The following is a 25,899-nucleotide window of genomic DNA, read 5'->3' as shown; positions in this document are numbered from 1 at the left end:
CCATAAAGTAAAATACAACACTAGGCTTAGAATCTAGAGAGCTATTCAAAGAAAAATTACATTTAAAAAAATAAATATTATTAATTAATTTAATATTAATTAAAACTGAAATAGAATACTATTTAGCAGTTGAGTTAGCTGATCCATCCTCTTAATCATTGGCAATGACTAATGACATCCTACTTTATTTACAAATTAAACACCATAATCGGAACTTAACTCCTTACAGAATCCAAGTTGATATTAAGAAATAATAATAGATAGCAATGGCTGAAAAGCTAAATTGCTAAGACTTGAATAAATGATTTTGTAACTTGTTTTATAACTCATTCATTATAGATATGAACTTCCAACTTGAGAGAAATCACTTTGAGATTGATTATTATGATTAAGACTAATAAAACATACATAAAAACCAAAGCACCAAAAGAAAAAAAAAATCGAGTGTGTAAAGGACGTTCTCTGGTTTCCCGAGAGGAGCTGTCAACATTACCACATTGTTCTGTAATTTCTGTTTTCTGAGAAAAGAAGTATGTACCTGTGTTTCTTAATGTCATGGATTCCATTCTTCAAATTTCCCAGCCTTTCTGTTGGGTTTTGCCTGAAATAATAATTTTTAAAAGACATTTTTAAATGATTATACGTGAACAAATTTCAAATTATAATTTAACATGTATTTGTTAATTAATTAATACATTTAATAGCAGTCACAGAGTTCCTACTGTAGCCCACACACTGAGTATAGGCAGAGGAAAAAGACCAGGCCCCCTCCACAAAGGAGCCACAACTGATTTAGATTTAGGGATACATAGAGGGAGAGAGAGAAGGCCCCAAAAATGTATGCACATTTTAAGAAAGGAAACAACTGTATTAAAATTGTAATACTGAATATATACCAATAACAAAAGATGAATACAAGTTGTGTCTGAGCCTCTCTTGTAATTGCAGAATTCAAACATGAATTGAATATTATAATTTTAATACAGTTTTTTCTCCTGCTTAAAATGTGTATACATTTTTATTGGCATCCTCTGTACACACACACATACACACACACACTTAAACTAGCACTTTAAATGAGCTATGAATAGTTGTTAGAAAGGACAGGGAATGTTATCTTGCTATTTCTAAGAAAAACAGGAAAAGCTACAGGGGATTATTTACATCTAAGCTGGAATCTTAGAAGCATATAGGAATTCCTACTGGCAACCCGTGACTAGATTGCCACTCTTAATTTACTAAATTTTAATGCTTAAGAAATGTGCACGGTCCAGTTCTGTGGTTCAGGTCTGTAATCCTAGCACTTTGGGAAGCTGAGACTGGAGGATTGTTGAGGCCAGGAGTTCCAGACCAGCCTGAGCAAGAGCACCACAGGACTTTATCTATACAAAAAATGGAGAAATTGGCCAGGCCTAGTGGGTCCTGTCCCAACTGTAGGGACAGCTACTCAGTGAGGAGAGGTGTGTGAGGCGGGAGGATTGCTTGAGCCCAGGAGTCTGAAGTTGCAGTGAGGTATGATGACGCCACTGCACTCTGGCCCTGGCAACAGAGAAGACCCTGCCTCAAAACAAGAAAACAAACAAACAAACAAACCCCAGAACAGCAACAAAAAAGCCCAGAAAAACTTAACGAATCAGAATCTAGAAGTCTTTTATTCTCTAATAAATAATCTTTAATAGCAATCAGAAATTTGGGAGTAACCTAAAACAAGACTAAAGGATTACATTGGAAAAAACGGAGATGAACGAGACCATGGAGGAACACTTCATCATCTCCACTGACTTTCTGTCAAAACAAGGAGATTGTAAATCAATCTCTCCTTTTTTAACCCAAGGTTTGTGGTTCTATCTGCTCTATAGCAGATGAAGATGATTCCCAAACTAACTCTGATGTCTTTTTAAGCTGTAAGTACTGTAATTCTGCAACACGAGGTAAACTCAGACTCCTCAGACTGCAAATCAGAAAATGACTTTTCTTAGATGTGTGTATATTTGAGTTACATAAAGAAGTAAAAAGAGCAAATATCAACCTAGTTTTTAAATGCATAGAAGCAGAAACCAGAAACCTTCACAGTTTCTTTCCAAGACAAGGGGTTACCCACAGCCATTCTCACCTGCAAAGCCTCCGAATCAAATCTTCAGGCCGCCTTGTTATCTTTTTAGGAAAATCCATTTTTTCAATTCCTTTGAGAATTAAATTGTAGGTCATCATTTGATCAATCCCAGAAAAGGGTGGGCTGGGGAAAATTCACAAGAGGACACAGTAAGACTGGAGTCTGGACACATGTGACACTTTCTTTCTTTCTTCTTTCCTTCCTTCTCTCTCTTTCCTTTCTCTCTCTCTTTCTCTCCTTATCTCTTTCTCCCTCTGCCTCTCTCTCTCTCATTAGTCATTTCATAATGAATCTGAATGTATCTTATAAAAATCACTTTATTAATTTCATATCACTTAACAAAGACACACACATCGCTGTTCAGGTGGTCGTGATCACTAAAAGGAAAAATGAAGGCGGGGCAGAGAGTGGAGCTCTGAGTAAGGAGGAGGAGTGAATGAGGGGCACTCTTTCTGTGGCCATGGGCTCTAAGGCAGGACGTGCACAGGCCAGAAGTCAGGAGTGGTCCTGCGTAGTTGCGGAATAGCAGGTGTGGTTGGTGGAGTAAGGGAGCAAGACTGCAGGAGACAAGGGCAACACAGACAGAAGTACTGGGCTGTGGGAAGGACCTGGGAATATATCCTGACTTGAGGATCTGGTTACAGCAGTCAGAGAAAGCTTTTTAAAAATGTGTGGAGGATAAACGTGACAGTGGTAGTGAGGGGTGAGGGAGGAGGCCCAGTGGGCTCACCGAGAGCAGTACTGGTGGAATTGGTGAGATGTGGTTGGATTCTAGAACATTCAGGCTGTGCAGTGGACTGAATGCTTGTGTCTCCCCAAATTCATATGCTGAAACCTAATCTCGATGTGATGGTATCTGAAAGTGGGCCCGTGGGAGATATTAGGGTCTTGAGGAAGAGCCCCCGTGACTGGGATTAGTGCCCATCTAAGAGGCGGGAGAGCTAGCTGGCCCTCGGTCCACCATGCGAGGATACAGGAGAAGCCGGCACCCTCCTAGAGACCCGGGAGGGGACCCTCCCCAGAACCCTCTGACTTGGGACTTCCAACCTCCAGAAAGGTGAGAAATAAATGTCTAGTGTGTAAGTCACACAGTTTGGGGAATTCTGTTACAGTGGCCCAGAGCTGATGGAGACAGATGGGAAACAACAGGGTTTGCTAATGGGATGGATGTGGTGTGTGGGAGAAAGAATGGATTTAAGAATGATGCTGGCGGGTGGTGCCTGTGGCTCAAAGGAGTAGGGCCTCGGCCCCATATGCCATAGGTAGTGGGTTCAAACCCAGCCCCGGCCAAGAACTGCAAAAAAAAAAGAATGATGCTGGCTGAGGGCAGTGGGCCGTGCCACCTGTAATCCCAACACCCTGGGAGGCAGAGGCAGGTAGATTGCTTGAGTTCACAAGTTGGAGACCAGGCTGAGCAAGAGCGAGACCCTGTCTCTAAAAAAATAGCCAGGTGTTGTGGTGGGTGCCTGTAGTTCCAGCTACTTGTGAGGCTGAGGCAAGATAATTGCTTGAGCCCAAGAGTTTGAGGTTGCTGTGAGCTGTGACAGCATAGCACTCTACTGAGGGACAAAGTGAGACTCTGTCTCAAAAAAAAAACAAATGAAGAACACTGATGCTAGCGTTTTGGTCTAGGGAACAATAGAGTATAATGTCATTTACTAAAAGAAGAAAATGGGGACAGGGCAGGGTTCTCAGTGGCATAGAGAAGGAAATCACGAGTTTTGTGGTGATCATCCGAATGACGGGCTAAGCAGGCAGCTGGATTTATGGGTCTGGCATTCCGGGAAGAGGTTCGAGCTGGGGGTATAATTTGAGAGTTTTTATATAACATTTATGACCACAGGGCTTGCTGCTATCACCCGGGAAGTGAGTGGGGGAGACTGAAGCTGCCGAAAGCTGAGATGCGGGGTTAGGAAGGTGGGAAGAACCTGGCGATGGAGACTGAGAAGGAGCCACCAGGATGGGGTAAGGAAAGAAAAGTGGGTCCTAGAAACCAAGCCAGAGAGAGCGTTGGGAGGGAAGTGCCGCTAAGAGGAGCAAAAAATTAATAACTGACCACTGAACTTGGACATCTTAACACACTTTTTTTTTTTTCTTGTATTTAATTTTTAAGAACTAAAGATGATCTGTACAGACCACTCTCTCTCTTAGTCTCCTGCTTGAGATCTTCCCATGCTCAGAGTTCCACCTTTGGTAATAAACTTGAAACAAGATCAGTGCACCGACTTTTCAATAATCTGTTTCACTTATGAATAGAAAGACGTAGGGGGAAAAAAACTATTGCTGTGCTGTTTTTGACATATTTATACCTTTATTATTTTATTGGCTTTCTGTTTGCTTTATTCTGTTCTTTAATTACGTTTTCATTTTCATTACCTTCTGGCACTCCAGAGATCAGAGCATTTAAAATTAAGTTTTTTCATGCTTTCCCCTGAAAATATTTACAAAAACCAATCTCCCAGCTTCTTCATGACTGCTTGAAGCCACGTTAGCGGGTCTACGCTGTTGGGTTCTTTCCCCTTCCTTTATTTCCCTACTTGGAGCAATTTCTGCCAGCTGATGGGGACTGGGATTTATATTCTGCAGCAAACTTCACTAACCATCAAGTGTCTTGAAAATACAGCTGAGAAAATTTCCCAGAGATAAAGAGACGAATTCTCGAGACAGAACTCCTTGTGCCCAAAACCTTAAATGGCTTTTCTCTCTAAATGACTGTCTGGAAATAATCTAGACTTTCTTTCAGACCCTTCAGCAATAGATATTTCAAATGATTACAGATAGTATAAAATCAGGTTTCATATCTGTTTGCTCAGTGCATGTGGACAAAGACGTTAGCTGTAGCCAGAGGAAATGTAACACTGAAGCCTGGAGTGTAGAAAGTTCAGAGCACTTCTATGAAACACCTGTAAAAAGTACGTGTGAAGACTGTATCCCCACCAGTGGCTCATTCCAATTATTTATAAAGTGATTTAATATGCAAATCTGAAATTAAGACTGAGAATATTTGGTCATGAAGGGTTATAGGAATAATGAGAAGTGGAGGTAGAAAACCAGGAAGAACATTAATTTCTATCCTGTGCTTGTGTCCATGCATCACATCACAAACACACAGCCAGGTGTCCATAAGGTTCGTGTGCAATTTAAAATCAGTGTCTATTTTAAGTACATGCACAGTATATGACACTCATGCATAATGGAAAGTGTATCACATTTAGAGTCCTGGCATCAAATTACTGATCTTAGGCACAGAGTTCTCTCACCTGGTTCCCTAATCTATAAAATTTAAGTCATAAAATAATCATAATAAAAATTTAAATTACAAAAAAATAACAATTCCTCTCTCCCATGCAAGTTTATGAGAACTAATCTAGATGATACACATGTGAGTTCTTTGTAAGCTGTTCAGTAATTGACAGACATAAGGTAACATTACACGGGTGTGTGCACATGCATTAAATAGTTGAGATCATGGATTCATTCATCTAGTCCTTTTATCTCTTCAGGAATGACAATTCAATTCTAACTGCTGAAACCCCTGTGGTGTCTTGTTCATTAGCACCTTTAGAAAGGTGCTGATGAGGGGATAAAAATTAAAACCCAGAAAGGGGCCTTTCTCTGACCATCTCAGGTTAGTGGTTTGCTTGGAAGATGGAAGAGCCTGGGCAGATTTGGTTTAACTGATCAACGGATTGAATGGATTGCTACTGTCTTAATTAAAAAAAAAAAAGAGGAAATAATAACATAGCCCACAACTTTCATTCCTTCTCCTATTCTTATGCTAGATCATCAAAACGTTCACCTACTTCACATGTTATCCATAGTAACTGGCCTTTGCATTTTAGATAAACCACAGCAATTTACATTCCTTTCCTTCACCTTCCTGAATCTTTTCTCCATGGTATAAACTCGCAAGCTCACTGTACATGAAATAACAGAAAGAGGAAAAGGCATCACCCTTTAAAACTTTTCCAAAATGCTGAACTCCTAAGTTATATACACTGGATCACTACCAAGTTATTTCTGCGTCTCTGAAGCAGCGGCCATAGAAACTTGAAGGTACGTACTTGCCCGTTAGCAGCTCATACACTAGAATTCCCAGCGACCAGAAATCCACACTGAAGTCGTGTCCTTTGTTGAGAATGACTTCAGGGGCTACGTACTCTGGGGTCCCACAGAATGTCCATGTCTTCTGCCCAGATCCTATTTTCTTAGCAAATCCAAAGTCAACCTGGAAAATAATGTCGAATAAATATTTTAGAGACCATAAAATCACGCTCCTCTTTAGTTTTTCCTCTAACTTCCCAAATCTTCTTTAGACCCCCCCACCCTTCCTTTAATAGCACACACAGACACACACACACACACACACACGCACACACACACACACACACACACCCCTCACGTATCCCTCGGCAGGGTCAGGTGCACACCTAGTCGCACTGGGAAAGCTCCATGCACACACCTCTATGTCCACGACCCATTGAGGATGCGAGGAAAGGTTTAGCAAAGGGGAGCCTTGACACAAATCTGAAGCTCAGGACAAGCAAGGCCCAATAAGTTTCAATTCAATGGTGTAATGTACGGGGAAGAGGACATGAGCGGGCAGTGAAGGAATGGCCCTCAGTGCTGTTGTTGCAGTCCAGAAAAAGAATCCCACTATTGATCTGACTTGGCACTAGTGATCGTGGTGATTCAGCAATGAGGTACACAGCACTTTTTCTAGGATGATTTTGCGAACTTAATTGTGAGGCCATGTGTGACTGACATCCTGCTTTGCAAAACAAATAGTTGGTTTCCCTCCACGGGAGTCCTTACCACACACTTTTCATCTTCATTGTGTACAGACATTATATTAACAAAACCGCCCTCCACCTTCCTCAAGTAATGCACACAAACTGTTCCTGGACTTCAACATGTCCATTTTAATAGCTTTGTTATCCATGGACTATCAGAGTAAACAGCAATAATCTTGGCTAAAAAACTAAACAAGCAATATAATACATCAAAATATGCCTGAACCAAAAAAATGTATGAGTCAATGAACTATAGAATCCCAGCCTCCCTTTATGTCTTCAAATGTTAATATTTAAAAACTCTATTTTACCTTAAATACATGATACTTTTTAGTATTTACCACATAATTGCAGGGATCTTCTTATGAGAAAAGAGAGATTTAAACCACCTAATTTGAAGTGGGCTTTTACTTTTTTTTATCCACACAGACTGACTCATAAAGATTATATCTAAGAGATGGCTGGGGATCTTACAAAATTAAAATTTGTACCCAGCTGAGATTAGCACATCTACTGACTCCTCAGAGAGAGAACCAATATGAAAATCCTAGCTAATTTTACAAAGACTTGATTTTAAAAAGATAGGAAAGCAATGCTTACCCCTTCATTTGTATGTATACATATAAGAACTTATTATATTTTGTTTGTTTACAATACCCTTTCAACCCATTTTTTTTAAATTGCATCTAAGTTTTTGTTTTAAGGATGACTAGAAGCTCATTAGCTGTTTAGGAGTCTCTGCAGCTCTGAAAATGGAATTGCTGGTTTAGCTTTTGTAATATTTACATATTGGCCCAAAGAGAGGGCAATAATGATATTAAAGCTTTAAGATTTATGAAAACATATTACTTTCTCTTTTCACTGATGATATCAACTTTGGTCTCATCCAGTGGTTCTCAACCTTCCCAATGCCGCAATGTCTTTTCATTGTTAAAAAGGGGTCACGACCCACAGGTTGAGAACCGCTGGTCTAATCCATTCGGTCAGAAGAAACTGAAACTCAAACCTATGGAAAGTCACACGCCTGACAGAGAAGGTCCCAAATCTTTTGTGTCAAATTCTGTGTGTTTTCTATAAAAGTTACACTACCCCTGTCTCATGCCATCACACAGACTACTACAAAGCCTCAGTCCTTTTCTCCCCAACTCCTTAAGCTAAAGAAAGGCAAGTTCTTCCATTTATTCATCCAATGATTACTTACTGAATACCATTAGGTATCAAAGGACTTTCTAGGAAGGAAGCACTGGAGTGGAGGTGAGTGGAAAGCCGAGTGCAATCAGACAGAGAGCTCTCTCAGTATCAGAGCAAGAGTGATCCTGCCAGAAGGAAGAGCAAGTACAAAGACTGAAGATGGGACATGGGCAGCAGGTTGGAGAGCTGGCCGGAGGGACAGTGTGGCTGGACAGTAATATGTGAGGGAGAGAAAGGCAGGAAAGAAAGGACTGTGAGCACATTACAGAGTGTTGGGGGGTTTTGTTTTGTTTTGTATTTGATTTTTTTGTGTGTTAATCTCTTGCTGTGTTTCCTAGGCTAGTCCTGAATTCTTGGGCTCAAGTGATGGCATCACAGATGTAAGCCATGGTACTCAGCTACTGAGTCGTTTTTAAACCACAGAAAGACCTTTTTCCCCCTAAGATGTCATTGTAGGAGTAAGCAAAGAGGTGTGGCATGAAATGATTTATATTTAAAGGGTTCAACCTAGAAGACAAGAAAATAGACTTCCTCCTCCTTTTTTTTTTTCTCCAAAATTCTAATAGTAAAACTGGGTTTTCAAGAAGGGTATCTGGAAATCTGTGCACAGGGCTTCCCTTGTCTCATCCGAGCCCACCATTAAAGACGGTTGATGTTATGCCGAAAGTTTAAAACACTGTTGCCAAAGATTTTAACAAACTGGTTAAAGTTTCTAAATGACTAAATCTGGAGTGACAATTGCATCATTCAGAAATAGAAAAATGAGAAGTGTGGCTTGCTGGAGCTGGTGTCCAGTAAGAATGAGCTTTTTCCCAGAAGTTTGTCTCTGGGTCAGTAAATTTGTCAGATATTGGTTCTCTTGGTCACATAAAAATGGACACAAAATGACCAGTCTAATTAAGCCAGATGATTCACGGAGACACAACATTCCAAAAACAAATTTATGTTGACATTTTGAGTACAGTCACTTTATCCAAGTCTAGACAAGGGTAAGATGGAATCTGTTTATCCTGTCCACCCACAACCAAAGTCGGTTTAATGTCCCACTGATGTCCATCCACTAAAGAAGTGACCACAGATGTTTTTGATGGCTATGGTATGAGGTCCATGAGCCTTTCACGGCGATGACCCACTCCTTATGCAGACATGGTGATGCCGCTGATATATTTAAGTGTGTTTAGTGGCAAAATGAAGGGAAGCTTTGCATTCACAAGAACAAACTGGAAAAATTTTTTGAGGCTCAGCTCATATGCCACCACCCTTCTGAAGCCTTCTGTGACTTTACAGAATCAACTCCTTTCTCCTACGAGGTTTGCTGACACTGTATATCTTCCACAATTAACTTCTCTGACGGCAGGTCTGCTTGTGAATAAATCTCACTCCTTGAGAAGAGGCTTGTACACCTTGTACACCAACCATGTTCATCACATAGCAAATGTTCAACCCATGTTTGGTTAAGAAAAAAATAAACTGAATGAAGAGATAACCATTAATCGGTTTCAATGAGGTGTGTTTAGGTCCAGGAAGGTCGTGAATACTAGCACGAGGTGAGATTTGAACCAACTTTAGAAAGAAACCATCTTAGTACAGGCAAATTGATGAGGAAGTTGAAGCTATTTAAGGGAGAAACTAAAGCATGCGTTAAGCACATTGGTAGAAAAACCTTAATTGTCTCCTAATAAGTGTAGCAAATAATGATCTGGCAATAAGAATATGGCTGTAGTTCATGATGATTTCTATTATTGGGGGCAGACAATCCTTAGCATAGATAAAATAGTGTGACATATGTACAAGTTTATGAAGTGTAAGAATAAAAACATCCCTGCACCTGTCACTAGTTGACCCAGAACAGAGCCTGTCCAGCTCCCTGTGCTGCTCCACAGCGCCCTCTAGCACAGCGTCGGCAGCTCACATCACTCTGGCGCTTCTCATTTGCTTATTTAACCATTTCTAATTTAACCACATCATACTTAGTATCACTAAAGACCTTACAGTTTGAAATTTTCTTGATAAATTTTAGTATCTCTATTCTTGGACAAGTTGCCTTTTTTAACTCAAAAATTCCATTTGTGAAGTTGGCCCATTTATTTTCACTGCTATCCCCCAACACCAGTGAATTAACACATCATGTTTTTTTGTCTTATGCTGTTGACAGATACTGTGTTGTTTCTAATTGAGTACTGTTACATAAATGTTTCTATTGACCTCCTTTTTTATGTTACTTAGTGCACACATGTAGCAGAGTAAAAACGCTGGGTCAAAGACAGGGTATCTTGAACTTTAGTAGATATCGCCAAATTATTTTCCATAGAGTTTGCACTATATTGCCACCCCATTCACAAGCAACACGTGAGTTCCAATGGCTCCACAGTCTCACCATCTTTTAGGATTAATAATATAAACTTTTTACTTTAGGCCTTTCTATGAGTATAAAATCTCTGTGGTTTTAACCTGCATTTCCTCCATTAATAATTACTTGAGCCATTGCATTATAATTAGGTCTCATATACGGGGGAGCAATTTCCTTCCACCCTGTTCTCCTTGTTTGTCTTCAGAAATGTCTTGGCTATTTTTGGTCCTTGGTTACTCTAAATAGAGGTTTAGAATCAGCTTCCAAGCTTCATGAAAAGCTCTGCTGGAATTTCCATTGGAAGTATATTAAATCTGGAGCTAAGCAATGATTCAAAGACATGGACTCCTTCCATCTGAGGGCTCTGTGATCTTCAATCAGCTGTATTCACTGGCAACAAGCCAGAAAGGGTGCAGAGATCAGCTGCTCGAAATCTTCGCAGCCCAGGTCTGACAGGGGCGCATGTCACTTTGGCTAACACGTCACTAGTTAGAACTATGCCACATAGTCACACATCACCACAAAGGAGGGTGAAATACGTAGCTGAGCTCTGTGCCCAGAAGAATGAGCCATAGTATCTATTAATTTAGGTCTCTTAAATATCTTTTCATAAATTTTGGAAGTTTCTAAATAAAGCTCTTATAGATTTTTGTTAAACTTAGTCGTAAATACATTATATTTTCATGCACTTATAAATGGCATTTTGATTCCTGCTTATCAACTATGTTTCTGATATTTAAAAAATACACTGAATTCTCATATTACTCATCTTATATCTATAAACATATTAAACCCTCTACTTAATTTTAATAACTTTTCATTTCACTTTGAACTTCTCAGCTACGTGGAATGCTGAGACAAGAGGATTGCTTCAGCCCAGGAGTTTGAGGTTGCTGTGAGGTATATTGCCACAGCACTTTGGTCTGGGCAACAGAGTGGAACTCTTTCTCAAAAACAAACAAACAAATAATTAATTAAATAAATAAATAAAAATTAATTTCTCTAGATGTAATCATATTATATGGATTTTATCTACCTGTTAACCATATTAGATAGGACCTCCCGTAAAATCCTAAGTAGCTTTTGAGAGAATGTTTCTAACGTTTCATAATTATGTAGCGTTTGCTCTAAATTTGGTTAGGTACCTCTCACTGAATTAATAAAATTTATTTTTCATCATAGTTTGTAAAAAAAATTGCATAACTGAATGTAGAAATTATTGAAATTTTCTTGGCATGTATTGGGAAGACTACATGATTGTCTTTCTCTATTAACCTGTTAAGGTGGTGATTTAATAAAAATTTTTAAATATTTTATATTTTTATACAGTGGCCAGTGAAATTGAAAGAAATTATGTACAGACTGCCTATAGACTTCTTGTTACCTTACACAATAAATAGCTGTCCTCATTATCAATATCCCCGCCAGAGTGGAACATTTGTTACCATGGATGAGAACATCAAAATTGCTGGTGGAGTGCACACCTTATACCAGGGTTCACTCCGAGTGTCACACAGCCTGTGAGTTTGAACCAAGGTGCGATGACGGGTATCAGTCATCATTTCATACAAAGTATCGATATTGTCCCCGCCCTAAAGATCCGGGGTCCTGCCTATTCATCCCCACCTCTTGCCCCAAACCCTGGCACAACCACTGATCTTTTGACTGTCTCCAATAGTTTTGCCCTTTATAAAATGTTATATAGAGGAATAATGCAGTATGTAACCTTTTCAGATTTGCTTTTTCCACTTAGTAATATGCATTTAAGCTTCCTTCATATCTTTTCATGGTTTAATAAATTTTTTTGCACTGAAAAATATTCCATTGCCTGGTTTTACTATAGTTTATCTATTTACCTACCGCAGGACATCTCGGTTGGTTCCAAGTTTGGGCAATTATGAATAAAGCTGCTTTACATTTCTGTGTGCAGGTTTTTGTGTGGACCGAAGTTTTCAGTTCTTGTGGGTAAAAGTCAACTAACATGACAGCTGGATCATAAGGCCCATTTTGTTTTGTGAAAACCTGCCAGACTGTCTCCAGAATGGCTGTGCCATATTCCCACCATCAGTGAAGGACAGTGTTGCCCCACGTCCTCCCTGGGGTTGCGCTGTAAGTTTAGCCAGAGTTTAGCCACTGTAGCGCAGGTGCGACGGCATCGCACTTTAATCTGCAATCCCCTAAGGGCTTGTGATCTTGAACATCTTTTCACATGCTTCTCTGACGTGTGTGTATGTTCTGCAGTGAGGGGTCTGTTCAGGTTTCTGCCCGTTATTTAACCAACTTGTGTGCTTTCTTACTGTTTAGGTAAGTGCTTTCTGTATCTTTTGACAACAGTCCTTTATCAGATCTGTCTTTTACAAATATTTTCTCCCAGCCTGTGCCTTGTCTTATTCTCTTGACATTGCCTTTCACGGAGTAGAAGTTTTTAATTTTAATGAAATCCAGCTTATCAATCACTTCTCTCATGCACCATGTAGCCGGTGTTGGATCAAAAAAGTCATTACCATATTCAAGATCATCTGGAATTTCTTCTATGTTATCTTCTAGGAGTTTCACAGTTTTTCATTTCACATTCAGGTCCATGTACAATTTTGAGTTAATGTTTTCAAAGGGTGCCAAATCTGTGTCCAGATTCACTTTTTCTGCACGCGGATGTCTCATTCCAGAACCTTTTGTTGAAAAGTCTAACTTTGCTCCATGTACTATCTTTGCTTCTCTGTCAAAGACTAGTTGACTCTGTGTGTCTCTTGCGTGTTTCTCTACTCTGGTCCACTCATCTTTTGATCTTTTACTTTGCCACACTGTCTCTGTACTGTAACTCTGCAGTGTATGTCTTAATGTTGGGTAGTGTGAGTCCTCCAACTTTGTTCTTCAATTCTGTGTTGGCTACTCTGTATCTTTTGCCCGTCCATATAAACTTTACATTCGTTTTGTCGCTATCCACAAAATAACCGACTGAGAGTTTGATATGAATTACATTGAATCCATAGATCAAGTTAGGAAGAACTGACCTGTTGAGAATAGTGAGTCTTCCAATCCATGAATACGGAATACGTCTTCACTTACTTAGTTCTTTACTTTCTTTCATCAGAGTTTCGTAGTTTTCCTATATAGATTTTACACATGTTTTACTATACTTAAACCTAAGTATTTCATTTTTGAGGCTATCATTGTAAATGGTACAGTGGTTTTGAATTTCAAATTCCACTTATGTTTTGCTAATATTTGGGAGAGCAGGTGATTTTTTTACATTAACTTTGCATCCTGAAATCTTGCTATAATCACTAATTAATTCCAGGAGATTGTTTTTATGGATTTTACAGACCTTCTCTATAGATAATCATGTCATCTGTAAGCAAATACAGTTTTATTTCTTCCTTCTCAATCTCCATACCTTTTATTCCCTGGCCTTGTTGTCTTAACTAAAACTTCCAGTATGATGATGAGGGGGGACGTATTTGCCTTACTTCTAATCTTACAAAGCTTCTAGTCTCTCACTATTAGGTATGTGTTACAATGTAGGATTTGGGAGATATTCTTTATCAAGTTGAGATAAAGTTTTAGTTTTTTAAGAGCTTCAATCTTGAAAAATAATAGGTTTTGATAATTTTTTTTTGCATTTGTTTAAATGATCATGTGTATCCTTGAAGGGATGGATTACCTTACTTGATTTTCAAATGATGAACCACCTTTGCATACTTGGATAAACTTTGTTTGGTTACAGTGTGTAATTCTTTTATACATTGTTGGGTCCTGTTTGATAGTATTTCACTGTGATTTTCTGCATCTACGTTCATGAGAGGTAATTGGTTTGTAGTTTGCCTTTCCTGTAATGTCTCTGTCTGTTATGGATATTAGGGTAATTACGGCCTCACTGAATGCATTAAAAGTATTGCCTCAGTTTTGTCTTCTGAAAAACATTGGAAAGAACTGGTATACTTTCTTCTCTAAGTGTGGACTGGAATTCACCAGGGAACCTATCTGAGCCTGGTGCTTTCTGCTTCACAAGGTTATTAATTATTAATTCAATTTCTTAAGTAGATAAAGGACTATTCAAGTTGTCTATTTCTGTGCGACTCTTGAACATTGTGTCTTTCAAAGAATTAGTCCATTTCATGTAGGTTATACAATTTGTGGCCATAAAGCTCTTCACAGTATTTTTATTATCCTATAAATTTCTATAGAATATGTAATGATGTCCTCTCTTTCATGTCTAATAGTAATAATTTACATCCTCACTTTTTTTTCTTAGTTAGCCTGGCTAGAGAATTCTTTTTTTTTTCTTTCTTCTTTTAACCTTTTCAAAGAAGCATCTTTGGGTTTCATTGATTTTCTCTGTTAATTTCCTGGCTTCAAGCTCATTGATTTCTGCTCTAATTGTTATTATTTATTTTCTTCTGCTTACTTTGCATTTAATTGGCTCTTTTTTTCTAGTTTGCTAAGGCAGAAGCATAAAGGAGTGTTTAGATCTTTCTTCTCTTATGCATTCAATGCTATAAATTTCTCTCTAAGTGATGTTTTAGCTACATCCCACAAATTTTGATAAGTTTTGTTTTCATTTTAATTCAAACTAGTCTTTTTTTGAGACGGGGTCTCACTCCACTAACCTGGCTTAAAGTACAGTGGCATCATTATAGCGCCCAGCAACCTCACACTCCTATGCTCAAGTGATCTTCCTGTCTCAGCCTTCTGCATAGCCAGAAATACAGGCACACACCACCAGGCCCAGCTAATTTTTTTTATTTGTTGTAAAGATGGGGTCTTGCTCAGGCTGGTCTTGATCTCCTAGCTCAAGTAATCTTCCCACCTCAGCTTCCCAGAGTGCTAGAATTACCAGCCCAAGCCACCGCAGCTGGCCATATTTCAAAATATTTTTAAATTTCTGTTGATGTTTCATCTTAGACTTATATGTTATTTAGAAACGTGTTTTTTAACCTTTATGTGTTTTGAGATTTCCTGATTATCCTCCTGTTATTTATTTCTAATTTAGCCCTATGTTGTCTATTTCTATTCTTTTAAATATGTTAAGGTGTGTCTGATGGCACAATGTGGTCTGTCTTGGTTAATATTTCGTGTGATTTTAAGAAGAATGTGTATTCTGTTATTGTTGGATGAAGTGGTCTACGGATGTCAGTTATATCCAGTTGATTGGTGGTACTATCAGCTTTGACCAGGCCCTTTCTGATGTTCTGTCTACTAGATCTGTCCATTTCCAACAGGAATACTAAAGTCCCCATCTAAGATAGTGGATTTTCTATTTCTTCTTGAAGTTCTAGAAGGTTTTGGCTCACATATTTTGATGCTTTGTTGTTAGGCACTTACACGTTCAAGATTTTTATGTCTTCTTGGAGAACTGAACCCTTATTTACCTCCTGTTAACTCTTGCTGCTTTTAAGGTCTCCCTGTTAGAAACTAACATAACTACCACTAATTCTTTAGATTAGTGTTTACACGGGTTATTCTTCTCCATCTGCCTTCAATCTATGTGTCTTTATATTTAAAGTTAATTTCATGCAGAGAACACATAGTTGAGTCTTGTTTTTTGATTCTTTCTGACAATCTCTGCCTTTTAATTCATGCATTTAGATCATTGATTTTTAAAGTAATATTCAATATAATGATATTAATATTTATCATATTTTTTACTATTTCCTATTTGGTGCCCTTATTCTTCGTTCCTATTTTTTGTGGTACACTCTATACACCTGTTTTCTGCCTTTTGTGTTTTTAACTGAGCATTTTATGTAATTTAGTTTTATCCCCTTTCTAAGCATATCAACTATAATTTTTTAAATCCTATTAGTGTTTGCTCTAGAGTTCCCTGTACACATGCACAACTATCCAAGTCCACTTTCAAATGATACTAGTAACTTCACAGGCAGTACAAGTACCCAATAATAACAAAATAATCCTGATTCCTCTCTCCTGTCCCTTATATGATTGCAGTCATTCCTTTTACTTATATATATAAACACATGCAAAGGTTGCCAAAAATGCATACAAAGTTTAAGAAATGAAAAAAATGTACTAAAATTGTTAACAATCCTGTTTGACTTCTGTAATTATAAGAGATGCTCAAACATGACTTGCACTCATCTTTTGTTATTGGTATATGTTGAGTACAGGCTTAGTCCAGTTTTTTCTTTATTAAAATGTGTAGACACTTTTGCACCCTCTATTTTTGTGGGCGTGTATAGATGAACATCCATAGTTGAGTATGCTATGAATTTGAACAAACTGTTATCTGTTAGATCAATGAAGAAAGATAAAGGTATTTATTTTATCTTCTCTCGTTCCTTCCTTGATGCTCTTCCTTTGTTTATGTACATTTGAGTTTCTGCCCTGATATATTTTTTCCCTTCCTGCTGAAGAACTTCTTTTCGCATTCTTGCAAGGCAGGTCTACTGGCAACACATTCTCTCCTTTTTTTGTTTCTTTGGAAAGGTGTTTATTTCTTGTTCGCTTCCAAAGGACGATTATTTAGGGTAAAGAATTCTGGATGGGTGGGTTTTTGCTCAATACTTCAAGGATTTCATTCCACCCTCTTCTCCTTTGTGTGGTTTCTGAGAAGCTGGGTGTAATTTTTATCTTTGTTCTTCTATAGGTGGAGTGTTTTCCCACTTCTGGCTTTCTCCTGGATTTTTTTATTTCCTTGATTTTCTACAATTTAAATGCGATAAGTCTAGGTGTAGGGTTTTCTCAGGCAGGGGCATTTATCCTGCTTGGCCTTCTCTGAGTTTTCTAGATCTTTGATTTGGTGTCTGATGTTAGTTTGGAGCAATTCTCCGTCGTGATTATTTCAGACGCTGCCTCTTTTCCTTTCATTCTGCCTTCTCTTTGTGAGTGTTCCTGTCACTTACGTGGATACTGACCCTCTGGCCCTGCCCCACGGTCTGGGGATCTTCTTCCTCATCTTCTTGGTTCTCCTTGATTTTTGGTTTTGCAGATTTCTGTTGCTATTTCCTCCAACTCAGAGATTCTTGCCTCAGCTGTATCTTCCCTTCCATTACATTGTTTTTGACATTCTCATATTTTTTTTTCTTAAATATTTACATCTCTCTGCTGACCTTGACCCTCTGCTCTTGCACACTGTCTGCTTAACTCATTAGAGTCCTTGGCATATTAATCCCGGCTATTTTAACTTCCTTGGTCTGATATTGATATCAAATACCCTGCCATGTTGGATTCTGATACTTGCTCTGTCTTTTCAAATTGTTTTTTGCCTTTAAGTGTGCCCTATCATTTTTACTTTATAGCCAGACATGATGTATTGGGTTAGAGGAACTAGGGTAAATAGGCCTTGAGTAATGTGCTGGTAATGGGTAGGGGAGGCATCCCATAGGCCCAGGAGGAAGACTCAGTCTTCCAAGGGGCCTGTGCCCCTGGACTGGGAGCTTTCCCCTAAAGTGGGGCACGATGGCTAGAGTGCACTGAAGGTGGGCACAGGTCAGCTACACTCCTGTAATATGCCAGGAGACTGGGGCCTGGTTAACCAGTTTCTCCAGAAGTCAGGCCTCATTGATAAGAATAGAATGCTGTGAAATGTTTTTCAATGGCTCCTTTTCCCCTCCTCCTGCATGAAGTATGAGGGGATTTTTCTATAATATTTACAGTAGGAACTTAGCCAAGCTAGGTGAAAGTTACAAAAGTGTGGAGGCCTCCTTAGAGCAGTTCCCCTAGGGTTTCTAAGTCTTTACTGAGTCTCCAGTAAGGCATCAGTAAGCCTAGGTTTCCCGAGCCCAACACTGGTTCCTGTGAAGCTTTCCTCTCTGGAGTCTTTGCTCTTGGTCAGCTGTGACTCCCTGCATTCTCCTGTCTGCCCTGCCAACTGTGGACACTGCCCTTTACCCTGTGTTCTTACCTTTCTTACAGATTCTGAGAAGACTTGATGTTTTTTTTCTAGTCTGTTCAGCTTTTTACCTGTTGTTAGGAGTTGCTGTGACTTCTAAGTTCCTTACATGTAGAACTAGGAAATCAAAGGCTTTTTTGATAGAATTTTTAATGTTACATTATGCTTATCATCTGGAAATAGATCCAACCTGGTTATGATACATTGCTATGAATTTGTATTCGTTGTAGTAGTCAGTTTGCTAATATTCTGCTTATGATTCATGTACTGAATTCATGAATGAGAACGGACGTTAATTTGTCTTAGAAGTTTCCTTTGGAAAATCAAGTTTACACCAGCCTGGCAGAATAAGATACAAAGTATCTTTAACGTTCTGTGAAGGAATCTGCATAAGTTTAACACTTTGAGTCCTTCAAGGTACTAATTTTTCAACGGTACAAAACCATTCAGATTTTCTATTTCTCCTTTGGTTAGTTTGGTTAAGTGTTTTTTTAGATTTTTCTACATTATCTGAGACTTCACAGGTATTATAGGTATTAGAGGTGCCCAAGTGCTCTCTAATCCATGTAAATTCCTGCTTTAAGATAACATTTATTCTTTATAGTATTTATCTATATCTCCTCCCTTTTTCTTTTGACCAGAATTTACGCAGATTTGTTCATTTCTTTAATCTTTTCAAAATTAGGCCATCTCTGTCCTTTTCATTTTATATTTAATTCATGTTCCTTATTTTATTTTTTTCTTATCCTTTCTTTGGTTTTATTTTCTTCCCTTTCCCCTCCCCCCCAATTTTTTAAGTTGGATGTTTAGTTCATTAATTTTTAATCTTTCTTGTTTTTTTTTTAAACACTTTAAGCTATAAATATTACTCTGGCTTTAGCTGCAACCCACATGTGTTGCTCTATACTTTACTATGAAACTCTATTTCTAAATATTCATCAAAATTTCACTGACCCTTGAGTTATTTTAAAGTATTTTAAAAATCCCATGGAGATAATTGGTGGGGTTTTTTTATGTAAATTTCAACTTAAAAAACATTAAAACCAACAAACAAAAATGGTAAGTTTCTATTTTGAGAGTGAGGGGAAGCTGACTCATCGGCCCTTCATTCATTCTTAAATGCTAAGCGATGTGGGAAGGTCACCAGTAAACAGCAGAGTTTGCCATCATGGGATAGTAGCATGGAGAGACAGATCATAAAAGATCAGGCAACAATATCAACATTTAATTTGTTTTCTACTATAATATATCTTTATATGTGAGATTAAGTTGCTCTGTTATTCAATCCTTTACAAAAGCTTCGAGGCAGACTGAGTTTTGGCTGAGATGTAATACTCCCATGCATTAATAGCACAATCAGATAGAACATTTATTGCTGAGGGACAGCTAAGATTTGATGTGATATAAGCAGGTTTTCTCCTGAGAAATCCCAAGAAGCCTAGCTAGTATATAAACTCTGCTTCAGGTGAGATCCAGTTTCTCTGTAAGCTGCCCTACGTGTTTATATTAGTCTTGATTTATTCATTATAAGCAGAAGGGCCCTTAACCATTATTGCCTTCATCAGCACTCCTTAGTCTGGAAGGCAGAGAGAGATTTAGAAAATTATGGGTTGGTTAGGTGGGAGACAAGGATGTGGTCCGTAGTTGTTAATCCTTCAACCCCACCCACTGTGTTTCCTAATAAAGACAGAGTGGACGCAGGTGGGAACCACTTTGGAACAAATCAGGCTGACAGGTTCAATTAGGACTTGGGGACGAAGAGTACAATGGAATCTTCAGCCCTCGGGAGAAACTCAGCATTTTAACTATCATCATGGAAGAGCAGGTCTCTCCAGCCACCAGAGACACACTACGAACTCTTGACCTTTCCCATATTTAAGTCTTTTTTCTAGGTTTTCCCTGTTTTTCTTCTTTCCTCTGCTGGAATTCCAACCAACCAAACAAACAAAACCACTTTTTTTTTCACTTCCCATCTGGATCCCTCACAGACATTGCCAAAATTTGATGAAGGTTCAAAATTCTACTTATCAGAATCTGTGGAATGAGACAAGGTCCCTCTTACAAGGAACCTTTCACCCTTAAAGACACTGTGTCCAAGACTGCCCACGCGTCCATCACCCAGATGGCATTCCTATTACGCTATCACCAGGCATCCCACCCCAACTTTGGTCCCCTCAGGAGCCTCAGCTGAAGTAGCTCTGCTGGGCTGTCTGCCCAATTCCTGTATTTGCTGTTAGATGAAACTTGCTTAATGGTCCAGTATATGATTTAATTTGTGCTAATGTGTATTCTCCATCTATTAGGAGTAATATTCTACAAGCCCATTAGATCAAGTTTATTAATTGTGTGGTATACATCTTCTAAAGCTTCAGTGATTTTGGTCTAAATATTCTATCCATTTCTGAGAGAGCTATATTAAAATTTCATAATCATTCACACCTTTATCCTGCAAAATTCTGCTTTTCATCTTTGAAACATTTTGTTAGGTAACTAAAAGATTAGACTTTTACATCACTTTGGCGAAATGGACTTTTCATCAATCTATAGTGATCCTATTGATCACAGGAATATTTCTTACCTAATACATATGATGAAACCTACATTTAAATATGTTTAATATTTCCCAGACATACATTTCTCTATCCTTTTAATTCTAACCTTTGTGCATCCTAATATGTTAAGCTCATCTCTTGTAAGCATCACATGGGTGATTTATATAATTTTAAATCATTTGACAATCTTTTTTTAATCTGGAAAGCTAAGTCCATTTACATAGGTGAGTTTTTTTTGTTACCTCAATTTATTCTTTCTCTTACTGCTTTCTGGATTTCCTGTTTCTCCTTTGCTGCTTTCTTTTAAAATGACATTTCCTCGTCCAATTTTCCGTCCAATCCACCTACTCCCCGTATACACACTGCTGTTCTTCAGTTACTTAACATATTCTCATTTTAATACCATATCTTAGAGTGATAATTATCAGCTCATGCCTTCATTTTTAAATGATTTAAACCCATAAACCCTTCATCAGGGATGATTTTTCTTCTCCCCTAAGCATATCCTTTGTATGTAGGAGTAAAAATACCTTTCATCTTTGTTTGAAAACACCTTTATTTCAATCTTCTTGAAAGACAGTGACCCTGCACTTACAATCCAAGTTTGTCAGTTCTTCTCTCTCAGAACTTTTAAGACGCTGGTCCACTGCATTCTAGCTCTGGTTACTGTTGTTGAGCTGTCAACAGAAAGCTTCATTTTTGTTTCTTTATGTGTACACCATCCTTTCTCATTGATAAAAGAACTTTTAAGAGTTGATCTTTGTTTTGGACTCGTACTTTCACTACTACAACTGTCAACACTGCAGAGACACCTCTCCTGGTATTCAGGAGAGTCCTTCCCACAATACATCAGGGCCAGCCCTGGGGACCCACAGAATATACTGGAAGTGCTGGTGTGTGACATCTCAAAGCAGGCGTTCACAGGCCTGCTGCTCTTCCCTGGTCTATGGCTGAGTCTCTCTGGGGTGAGGCAGCTGCCATGTACGGAGGACACTGAACGAGGCCCAGGGAGAGGCCCAGGAAGAGCAGAAATAAGGGCTCGACTCCCTGCCAGCACCGACCTGCCAGCACAAGAGTGAGTCATGGGTTGGATCCTTTAGCCCCGGGGGATCTGCAAGCCTCCAGGTGACTGCAGCCCCAGCCAGCGTCTGACTAACACTGCCTCACAGACCTCCAGTCAGAACCTCCTGGCTGAACTTCTTCCAAATTCACGACCCACAGAAACAGTGAGATCATACAAGATAATCCATTCATCATTAATGGTAACCACCCACAATGGTTTTAAGCCATCATGTTTTGAAGTGATTTAATTATGTAAAAATGGGGGCTTGAACAAATACAATTTGCCCCAGTTTGGATCTGTTGCAGATTGATATCTTTTAGAATGTCCGGAAAATTCTCACTCATTATTTTTTAAATACGGCTTTTCCCTCACTCTGTGTATGATTTTTGTCTGGGGCTCCAATTGAACTTTCTAAGACCTTCTCACTCTATTCTCCAGGTATCTTATTTCCCTTTCTTATTTTTCATCCTTTTATGTCTCCATTCTGCATTCCATGTAAATAATTTACATTTATCTTTCAGCTTGCTGGTTTCCTCCCTTTTGATTTTTGTCAATCATCTGCTATTTAACCTTTCCACTACATTTTCCAAATTGATTTATAAGCAAAATATGCACATATTTTTGGCCTGCAGTTCCTTGAATTTTGATGCAGATTACACTGATGCAACATAACCACTGAAAGGTCACGCTCCAAGCATTCCCACGGTCTCGGGAAATTTCCTCACGCTTCTTTTCAGTCAAATGCTCATCCTGAGGCAGCCACTGTATTATTTCTACCATGTGTTCTAGAATTTGAAGAATGTAATCCTGCAGAAGGTATTCTTTTGTGCGCAGCTTCTTTTGCTCAATATAATATTAAAGATTCATTCATTTCGTTGCCTGAAGACATGAATTCCTTTTTAATTCTGAACAGTCCTCCATTGCTGAATGCACTACTACATATGTTTGTACGACCAATTGACAATGGGTATTTAAGATGTTTCTTCTTTGGGGATTATTAGGAATAAAGTTGTTACAAACATTGGTGTCCAAGATTTTTGAAGATGACTTTAGTTTTCCTGGATAAATACCAAGGAGTTTCTTGTTATAGAATAGATCTATGTTTGACACTGAGAGAGACCTACTAACCATTCTTCAAATGGTTGACAATTTTCTTTTCTCACCAGAAATGTAGGGGAATATCCTCACCAACACATGAAACTGTCAAAGTTTTTAATTATAGTAATTCCAGTGGGTATAAAATGGCACCGCTTTGTGGTTTTAATTTGCATTTCCTTGATGACTCCCGAAATGGCTTCATAACCATTTCTATATTTTCTTTCAGACTTATCGGCCACTTTTAAAAATAGGAATTCTCTATGTTTTCTGGACAAAAGCACCTTGTCATGTAATTATATATTACAAATATTTTGTCTGAGTTTATGGCACTGTATTTTGATAATCAGAAATTTTTAATTTTGGGAAAGTCTAATTTATCCTTTTTTCTTTTAAGATTAATACTATTTATTTTCTAAGAAATCTCTGCCTGCACCAAGTTGTAAAGTTATTATCCTATGTTTGTTTCTAGGTAATTTATAGGTCTATAGGTCTATAACCCACTTTAAATTAATTTTTGTATGTAGTGGGGGGAAGGGTTCAGGTCATTTTCCCCCCACTTATGAATATCCAGTTGTTTCGACAATGCCTTTGAAAAAACTAGCCTTTCCTCTTTTGCTGAATGTATACGTTTATTTCTGGCCTTTATTCTATTAGATTGATTTTTTTTTTGTCTGTCCTCACATCACACTGCCTCAATTGCTGTAAGTTTAAAGTAAGTCTTGATGTCAGATAGTACAAATTATTGAATTCTGCCCTTTTTCAGAGTAGTTATTGACCTTCTAAACATTGTACATTTCCATGTAAATTGTAAAATAAACTTCTCCATTTCTAAAAAAAAAAATGGCTGTTCAGATCCAGATTGCAATATTACTGAGCCCGTAGATTAATGTGGCAACAGTGGACATCTTAACAGTAATATTTTGTGGTTTTTAATGTAGAGGTATTATACATTTTCACATATTAAATTTACTCAAAATTATTTCATAATTTTTGACATTATAAAAGTTAATTTTATTTCATTTGTAAATTTTAATTGCTATATTGCCTTTGTACCTATAATCAAACTTTTTCACTTATTCTTCCTAGTACTTCTTTGGCAAATTGCTTAGGCATTTCTACGTACAAACGCATGTCGCTTGCAAATAAAGACGGGCAACTTCTTCTTTTCTAGTCTTCGGCTTTTTATTTCTCTCTCGGTTTATTTCATCTGCTACAACCTCTGTTATGGTGTTAAATGAAAGTGATAAAAACAGATATTCTTGTCTTGTTCACAATTGAATGAAAACTGTTCAGTGTAACACCATTAGACATGATGTGAACTAATGGCTTCTTCCCCATTTCTTTACGAACTGAGGAGTGTCCTGAAGTGAACAGAGGTATACTAGCTGTTTCTGTAGATCTCACCCAAGTGATTCCCTGATCTTAAGGCTCGAATATCGACGTTTTGTTACTCTCCAATGCCTTCACACATGTTTATACATATATTTAATCCCATCAAAAGGATAGTCAAATACAGCCTGCTACACCAGTAATGAAAGTTTCCATTGGGTATTTCATTTCAATTATTATTATTTCTTAGTAAATCCTTTTCCTTTTACTTTTTTCCCAAAACTATTATATCTTTTTAAAGAATCTCTTATCCTTCTTTATTTTTTATCCCTCTCTCACTTTTAAAATACATTAGATGTATTTATTTTACACTCTGTATCTGGTAACTCCAATATATGAGGCACTACGCCTCTGCTTCTGTTTGTTCTTTGTTTCTGGAGACTAATACTTATGGTAGCTTTTTTCCTTACACGTTTATTTCGTTTTTCGAAACATGAGCTCATGTTCCCTGGAACTTTATCTCCAGCAGTTCTTTATGTCCTGACTTGAGAGTACATTCTTCCAGAGAGAATATACATTTATTCTTGGGAACTTGAGCATGCTTGGATTCATTTTCATTTAAATTCTTGCTTAGATTTTTCCAACCTTGTAGACTGGGCACCCAACCTCCATTAAGACCAGCCTGTGGCCAAGAATTCTTAGAAAAGAGCTTTTTCTTCTACCAAGAGCCAATAATGAAAAAAACATGTTTCCCTGCATTTACTCTGTCAATACAAATTTAAATTTTTTTTCTTTTTTTCTGTTTCTCTGAGAGTTCAATCTATGTCATTCTTGGCCTTATATAATGTTGTCTGATTCACTGCTCAGATCCAAAGCTTGGTCTCCTTTTTTTGCAGCGCACAACTACTAAAATCAGACCTCTAGGCCACCTATGATTGCTGGGTACACACAAGATGGCAGCTTCGATGTCTGATTTCCAACAGACACAACTACTTGGACTTGGTCCCAGCCCCAAAGGAATTCCCATGCTGCCTTATGCACTCCATGCTGTTTATGTTTCATTCAGTACCCATTTTGTACAGAGAGGATTTCAGGATATCTAGTTCAGTATCTAGATAGAAATGCAGATATTCAGCACTTACTTTTCTCTAAAGGCTAGCTAGAGTTCTTACTCTTTACTTAGCTGGTTAGCGAATAAATTAGCAGAATGGATAATAGTGGCTAATGGGAAAGAAAGTTATTTATTTATGTATTTATTTGTTCAGAAACAGGGTCTCGGTCACTGAGGCTGGATTACAATGGTGCAGTCACAGCTCACCGTGGCCTTGAACTCCTGGGTTCAAAGGATCCACCTGGTTCAAGCCTCCTGAGTAGCTGAGCCTGTAGGCATGCACTACCACAGTAGATAAACTTCTCTATTTTTTGTAGAGATGAGGGTCTCTACAGTTATGTTGCCGTAGCTGGTTTCAAACTTCTGCCTTCTAGTGATCTGTCAAACTCACCCCCCCAAAACTGCTGGGATTACATGCGTGAGCCACCCTGCCTGGCCAAAAATTATTCC

General features: G+C 38.2%; 1 protein-coding gene across 2 annotated transcripts in view; it reads right to left on the bottom strand.

The window, feature by feature from the left end:
- PRKG2 (protein kinase, cGMP-dependent, type II) overlaps positions 1-25,899 on the bottom strand; it is a 98,819-nt gene that overhangs the window by 10,661 nt on the left and 62,259 nt on the right. For both annotated transcript variants that reach the window (XM_003790052.1, XM_003790051.2), the window contains exons 15-17: positions 6,178-6,341; positions 2,114-2,236; positions 539-601 (exon numbers count right to left, since the gene is read on the bottom strand). In XM_003790052.1, the coding sequence (XP_003790100.1) occupies positions 539-601; positions 2,114-2,236; positions 6,178-6,341 (350 nt within the window). The remainder of the gene's footprint in view (positions 1-538; positions 602-2,113; positions 2,237-6,177; positions 6,342-25,899) is intronic.

Source organism: Otolemur garnettii, unplaced genomic scaffold (assembly GCF_000181295.1).
Source record: "Otolemur garnettii isolate 467f Iridium unplaced genomic scaffold, OtoGar3 scaffold00039, whole genome shotgun sequence".
In the NCBI taxonomy this organism is placed as follows: domain Eukaryota; kingdom Metazoa; phylum Chordata; class Mammalia; order Primates; family Galagidae; genus Otolemur; species Otolemur garnettii.
Note: the sequence above shows the minus strand (reverse complement) of the source record. Positions and strands in the feature narration are given on the sequence as shown.